The 7429-nt window shown below is 39.0% G+C and overlaps 1 protein-coding gene across 3 annotated transcripts; it reads right to left on the minus strand.

The window, feature by feature from the left end:
- Window positions 1-1986: 1986 nt before the first annotated feature.
- On the minus strand, window positions 1987-7429 carry LOC132187851 (monosaccharide-sensing protein 2). Of its 3 annotated transcripts, none has more exons than XM_059602291.2 (6): window positions 7186-7429; window positions 6442-6568; window positions 5606-6172; window positions 3772-4712; window positions 3130-3317; window positions 1987-2607 (listed from the first exon to the last, which is right to left on the minus strand). In XM_059602291.2, the coding sequence occupies exons 2-6, from the start codon at window positions 6518-6520 to the stop codon at window positions 2163-2165; spliced, it is 2220 nt and encodes a 739-aa protein (XP_059458274.1). In that variant the 5' UTR covers window positions 6521-6568; window positions 7186-7429; the 3' UTR covers window positions 1987-2162. The 3 variants fall into 3 exon arrangements, with proteins under 3 accessions (XP_059458274.1, XP_059458270.1, XP_059458278.1); XM_059602287.2 differs by lacking the exon at window positions 7186-7429 and adding an exon at window positions 6827-7179; XM_059602295.2 differs by lacking the exon at window positions 7186-7429 and adding an exon at window positions 6670-6785.

A 7429-nucleotide genomic window follows, 5' to 3' on the forward strand; every position in this document is an offset into this window, starting at 1 on the left:
ATATTATTAAAAAAAAAAAAACACATATCAAAAAAAAAAAAAAAAAAAAAACTCTGTTAGGCAATAATATGATTGGGAAAGGCATTTATTGTACTTCATCTGTCAACTATTATCTTTGGGCTGTGATTCTAAGCACGCCGGCACGTCAGGCCATTTTATTTTATTTTTTAATTTTTTAATATTAAAAAAAAAATTTATCGGTGTGTTCTCTTTTACTTCACCCATTATCTTTTGTTTGTAACGGTTGGATTCCATCAAATATCACTCTCACCCAAACATAAATTCTGTATTATATTTAATTTAATTCGTCATTCCAACATGTTTTCCTATTTTGTTTTATGCTAAACTTATTCATAATTTTAAAAAGAATACAAAATAATTAAAAAAAAAAAAAAATGGTACACCGCACACCCAAGGAAAAGTTTAACGAGAGCTCTCAAACAGGTGTGGGCAGCTAAATCGTGTGGATCCTACCGTTAGTTAATGAGGCCTCTCAAAATAGAAAAGTCTCATTCTAGGCATGCATGGCTACACTACATGGTGTCATGGTGATGTATGATTTCATGCGTACGCATATATCTTAAGTCTAATATTTTGTAACGAAAGCAAAAGGGGTTGCGGAAAAGACACTTTTGTAAGGTGGGTTCTCCTTCAAATGCTCTGCAATGATGGCTACCCTTATACAAATGTTAATCGTAAGAAACCACCAACTATTCGGACCCACAGCTTTGCTCCCACCGGGGGAGAGCCCAATCGGGGGAGAGCTTCGATCGTTTAGTATCTTATATAAAAATGGTTAAAATTATACTTAAATTATGCCAATTAATCCGTATAGCTTACTCTGGCCTTGTTTGGCAAACGTCAAACGACACCGGTTGTAGACGGTTCCACAGCATTGTTGGTGAAAAATGACGATGGCACAAGAGTTAGACATCGATTATTGTAAAAGTCTGCAACAAAACAGAAAATGCGTGAATTCTCTGAGGTATTCAATAAGCCAGCCGAGTGGAATGATCATAACACCCTCACTTCACCTCACATTGGGGAGAAGTTTCTAAGGCTATTTTTGGTGCTTTGGCCTGAAGGATAAAAGAGTAATTTACACATCCAAAATTTTTCAATCGGTAGTGAGTATCTGATGTTGCCCGGTCTCATCACCCAGTCTTTGTGACAGCCAATGTAAGTATCTGATGCAGCACATTCCCCCAAAACCCACCAACAGTGCCGTGAAAACCCTGTGTTGTTTGTCAAGCATTACCTCTATTTTATAGGTTGCTTATTTTGTGACTTGAACCCATAACGTGGTGCATGAGTAAAATTCATTCTAAAAAACCGACTTGCAATGAGAAAGTGTTTAAGAGAGCTTTTATATACATAGTTAAGATTGTACTTAAACTACATCAGATATTTAGAAATCAATAAACTTCACGCGCCCAAACAGGTTTTAGGTTGTCCGAATATATCTTCGGACAAATGAACTTCGACAACTCAATTAGGGCAAACAATTGAATGAGACTTTCTATATAATTCCCTTGTGACCTGTCCAAACAAATTATGAACTGTCCAAACACCTGTTTAAACAATTCTGCTTTGCTCTTCCAAATTTAACACCATTATTGCTTGAGCATCCGGAAGGCTAAACAAGGATATAAAGTTTTTGGGTTTTGTAGTTTTATGTTACATTTATATCAAGATCCGCTGAAACGTCACTTCACTCTCAACTCATATTCGAGGTGAGAAATGAATTTCTAAGCATAGGATTCTAATTTCTAAGCAAAAATTGGCTCATTACAAATTTGGTAAGGTTCTCCTCTGGCCCGCCATATTGCTCTAAATGCCAAATGTAAAAGAAAGAATTGCAAATTGCAATTCACACTGTAATGAACTTCCCATAAATCATCCTCATTCCTCAAGCTGGCATCACCTCTGCCATCAGCCTAGCATTACAAGAAGGCATTCAACAATCTCAACTTTGAACAGAGCGAAAAAAAACCAAAAGAATAACTTTTAAGGCATTCATATCAGTTATAAACTAAGTAGTAAAAGAACGATCATTTTATACAGAAAATCAAGCTTTCCATAGCCCAAAGAAAAAAGAGAACCCAAATGAAACCAGAAAGACAACAGTACTCGTCAAAATTTTTTATCCATCAGTGACCAAGTCAATTGTTCTTAATGGCTGCAGCCTGCTTTGCACCAACTGAGAAGAACTCGGTAATCACTTCAAGGGGCATGCCCTTGGTTTCTGGGACTTTCATGTAAACAAACACCCATGATATGACGCACACGACAGCATACATCCCAAAAACACCAGCAAGGCCAATGGATTTGAGCATCACTGGCAGTGAGTAGGTGACAATGATGTCACCTATCCAAAATGTGAGGGCACATATGGCAATGCAGAGGCCGCGAACTCGAGTGGGGAAGATCTCGGCGCAGAGTATGTTGGGGACTGGCCCAAACCCCATGACAAAGGTACAGAAGTAGAGCACAACACTAACAGTCGAGATCGACGCGTTCACAACTTTCCCCATATCCACAAGACTTCCAACGACTAGGATTATGAGAGATAATATCAAGATAGGTATTGTGGTGAGCAGTAAGCTCCTGAAATGGGAAAACCAAAGAAGCAAACATTAAGATGAACCAAAAAAGAAACAACAAAAGCAATTGATAGAAAATGTACAGTAATTCGCATTAAACTAACAAACTCCATAGCAAACTCAAATAACAGAATTTTATATATTGATTTTATGTTGAAATGAGATATTAGCATTTAGTGGTATCTTCCATGTCATTCCAAAGGAATTTGAGCCACAAGTAAGAAATTCATGCAAACACAAATTTATGTGTGCGCGTGTGTGAGTTCCCGAAAGGCCACCAAACTGCGGTAGTAAGTTAATATATAAGACATGTCTTTAAGTGGAAAGAGAGAATGCTTTGGGTTTTCCTCAGAACTGAAGCAAATCAATAGGGATAGCAATTATGCAACTGCCGTGTACAAGGAATAAAGCATTAGGGATTTACATTTTGAAACGAGAGAAAATCTACAAGCATTATGTCAATGGAAATTTTTGTCCATTCAACTAAGATACCAAAGATTATGAACAAAAAGAGGAATAAAATTACCTCCTGCCAGAGATATCCATGAGCCTCATGGCAACAGCTATAGAAGGAAGCATCAACAAAGTTGTCAGTGCACTAATAAGCAGAGATGCAGAAGCTGAACTAATGCCTATATTTGAAAGAAGAACTCCAACTCCTGCCTCCTCGAGAATTTGAGGTGTGTAGTAGAGAACCCCATTTATGCCAGAGAACTGCATACATATAACAAAAATATGAGCACCAAATTCTGCAACAACGAAACAGAAAGTAATACATTTCCCTAGCAACAAGTCAGTCTACCGCAAAAACTCCTATAAAATTCATGATACTAAATATTTAAATAAATCATGAAATGTATTAAAAATTGAAAAATCCAAATTTATCTAGAAAAGAAGAGAACAAGGCAGTTCCTTATTCGATTTTTCTAATTTATCAAAAAGATTCAATTTGTCAGGCAATCCACCCTTCCCTGAATTATTCCTATATATATACCAAGCTCAAAATTGGTCAACATGCATGAGTAGAAATGTGTAATAGTTCCTAATTCACATCAGCTCATATTGCATGCCATTAACCACAAAGACCAACTGAAAGTCATTGTTCTAAGTTTTTACAGAAGAAACTACCAGAACTGTAGAAGTTCACCAGTAGATACTATTTGTTTACCTGCTGAAGTATTTGAATTCCCACCCCAACAGCCAACGCATGTTTCACTCCTGGTTCAAAAAGAACACTCCAACTTGGTCCTTTGGCAGCTGTTTCTGATGGGTGAACCATAGCTGGTCCAACTGGCTGCTGATTCATAAGCTCTGCAGAATAAAGAGCAGGTTGACTCACCAAAGCAGCAGCCTGGATGAACTCACCATCTGCTGGGACATCACCCCCAGGAATAGAAACTAGAGACCCACGCCGAGATCCAGGTACACCCTCTTGGTGCAAATAAATTCTTTTAAACCCTCCTTCCTTCTTGCCATCGCTGCCTTCCCTTTCAGACCATTTCCATGCCAGCTGCCAACCGCCACCAATCCCCATGCTACCGACTGGTTCTCCAGCATTCCCTTGTGCAATACTGCCATGCTGCATGCTTGAAAGGCTGCCATGGGGAGGAGGCCCCAAGTCCTTGTCCATGCTTGTTGTCTGACGTGAGATCAACGGACTCTGCAAATTGTCATCAGAATCGCCAGCAGCAGCATCAGATACATAATCCTCACCGTCTCTGGCAAGACTCTCCTCGTCCCACTCTTCCTGTCTGGGTTGATTTCCTCCCACGCTGAACATGCTGCCAAAGTGTGGAAAAAGCATGCTTCGCATGCTTCCGGTTTCAGGGAATTTTTCATGAACACTGCCAAAGAGGGTGACAAGAGGATCTATGAGCCCACTCTTACTGGCCATGCTTCCATGCCGAGAAACAAGGCCAACAGTACTCTGTCCAGTGACAGGTCTGGCAACCCAGGAGAGACCCTCCTCAGGGGCATATAACTTTATTAGATCCTTTTCACCGGATAGATCATGTTCATCCATGAGGTCATTGCCTGGGCCAATTATGTACTCCTCGAAAGTTGTTTCACCCCCAACACCAAGACCCTCAACCAGTAAAGCCATCTCACCTGAACATTTGAGAATCCAAAACATCCAAATAGTGCATCATCAGTTATCAAATAGTCAATATAATGAAGCAAATAGAAGGCAGTGATTGGATTTTCCACATATACTCTTCTAAAAGCATAAGAAAAATCCAAAACATCATTGCAGATGCAAATGGAGCAGTAACACCAAGGAGAAAGTTATGAAACAGAAATGACATGCACAAGGAAGAACAAGACAACCATTAACAATTGAATAATTGTTCTTGAAATTAAATTGGCCAATTTGTCGTAAATTGAAAAGGAGATGGTTCTTTTTTCCTTTTCTCTCAAAGCAATATGTCGCCACCATCTCTGTTGTAATTTATGGCATAAAAATTCTAATCCACACATCCACCTCTGCACAAGCACTGACTCACACAATAGATAGTGGTATGCATTAATATGATGCTCTTGAAACCAAAGGAGGATTCGAGTGCAAGAGTCTCGGGAAAGGAAACATTGGGCAATTCAACTCCAATATTTTTCATAAAGTGAGAAATGTATCACTCAAACAGATCTCAGAACTTTCAACATATCTAATGTATACGAGCAACAGGGAGTTCAAAAGTAATCACCCAGAAAATAACTGAAATGTCAAAGAAGATGTAACAAAGAAAATTGTGGTTTTTGAATTTTGTAAGCCAAAAGGATCATTTATTTTCCATTATGTAGCTAATCAGCCATCAGAAATTTTCAGTGCAGTTGTTCTGAAGAGAATTAATCAAGTTCCTTGATGCAAAATCTAAAAGCCTATAACTTTGCATAAATCAATATTAAGGCTCCATTCGAAAATCAACTCTCCATGTAAATAAAATCAAGTTTTTTTATTTGAGGCAACAACCAACAATTTATGTAGAAAGAAAGTAACAACTAACCAGATACATCTTCTCTGCCACGCAGCCTCTGCAAAACCTGCTTTGCCTCAAGCATCCGCCCTTTACTAACAAGCCACCGTGGAGACTCTGGCAAGAATAATATTGCCAATACAAAGTAAACAAGAGAAGGAACAGAAAGGATCCCCAGCATCAACCTCCAGCTCGGTGTTTTCGTCAACGACATCCCAAACACCATGCAATACGACATAAACATACCCCCAGAACCAGTGAACTGGGGGAGGGTATTCAGTGATCCCCTTATTTCAGGTGGCGCTGTCTCTGATATATAAACTGGAACTAGAGTAACAGCCAAACCAACTCCAAATCCATCTAAAAGCCTAGCAAATAATAGGACATAAACATTGGGAGACCACAGCATTACAAGACCACTAATAAAATAAAGGACAGATGAGATTATCATCAGAGGACGGCGGCCTAGCCAGTCTGCTAGTGCTCCAGAGCATGTTGTAATCAAAGTGGCTCCAATAAGTGACATCGCCACAATTAGCCCTTCTATAGTGGGTTCACTCTCTAAATTGAATTCCCTCTTTATGTACAAAACAGACCCTGCAGCAAAAACAGAAAAAGCCTTTCAAGCATGTGATTTAATAGCTAAATCTCATGTGTTTCATAAGGAAAAAGTTGAAATTTTTGGAATAGCAAGGAAAGATATGGATTACCCATAAAGTAGATTTAATTACAGAAAACAATCCCAAACAAATCTCTGAAGCACCAAACTGACAACTTTTCAATCTAAAGAATCAACTTTTAATGACCGAAAAAGACTACAAAAAGCATTTCCATGCCTTCAAAACATGTTTGAAACAGTAAATTACCTGCGATAGTCGCATTGTCCCATCCTTGTAACAAGTTACCAATAGCAGCAACAATAGCCACAAGCACGGCTCCGTTCATATTTCCTCAAAATTTGATAGTAATCCTCTCACTCTCTTATAGACCAACCTGAAAGAGAGAAAAACAGATCACAGATCAAACATTCAAATCGATTCATGTTAACCCAGTTCACCAAATTCAACAAAAACTGATCCCACAAGTGTTAACACCTATAGGGCAGGGAATCGTGGTTATTGGTATTAGACCAATGGATCACTGATTCACTAACACTCGATACAGCAAAGCAACAAACACAAGAGAAACAAGAAGCAAATCAAACCGAATTGTCCAAATCCAATATGCGAGCAAAGCCAGCGGTTATATCACCTTCAGGAAATCTATCGTGGAACGCAGAAAAAAGCACGGGCCTCTGCAGTCACTTGGCGTCAAAAGTTTGGTCTAATGGGTCGCGGATGAGTTTTTTTTTAATACCCAGACAAGGAAATGCAGACAGAAAAAAGCAAATGATCTCATTCGCCGGAGAGAAAAGTAAAGAGAGAAGGCCAAGGGAAACACAGCTTGGCCTTTTGCAACAGAGACACCTGCCCCTTATGGCTCTCTCTTTGCCCAGCACGTCAGCTTCCTCGTCGATTTTCAGTTATATGTCATTCTTTTGTTCATCACACCCTTCAATAATTTGCTTTAACCAAAAACAAAAAAACAAAAAACAAAGAAAATCGTAATACCCGGCGTTCAGAAACTTGGATCAATGAAACCCATCAGAGTGAGGGGTGCATCAATAATGGAGAAGATGACAGGAATAGTAATTGGCAAATCAGTCCAAACAGCCCCTCAATGGGTGGGGGAATATTCTGCTCTGGACTAATCAGCAAATTCCTTAATAACACCCCTAAATTATTAAATATTGCAAAAAGGAAAGGTTAATCGCGCGTTTGAATCCATCTAATCAGTGAGTATGAGCTGGGTTTT

Source organism: Corylus avellana, chromosome 2 (genome assembly GCF_965113065.1).
Source record: "Corylus avellana chromosome 2, dhCorAvel1.hap1.2, whole genome shotgun sequence".
Classification (NCBI taxonomy): domain Eukaryota; kingdom Viridiplantae; phylum Streptophyta; class Magnoliopsida; order Fagales; family Betulaceae; genus Corylus; species Corylus avellana.

Bases quoted from the DNA above. Each gene is read 5' to 3' on its own strand.
- LOC132187851 (XM_059602291.2), bottom strand. From the start codon at position 6,520: ATGAACGGAGCCGTGCTTGTGGCTATTGTTGCTGCTATTGGTAACTTG. The intron at 6,173-6,441 runs GTAATTTACTGT...TTTTTGCTGCAG, and splicing joins GGACAATGCGACTATCGCAG to GGTCTGTTTTGTACATAAAG. The intron at 3,318-3,771 runs GTAAACAAATAG...ATATGTATGCAG, and splicing joins GAATTCAAATACTTCAGCAG to TTCTCTGGCATAAATGGGGT.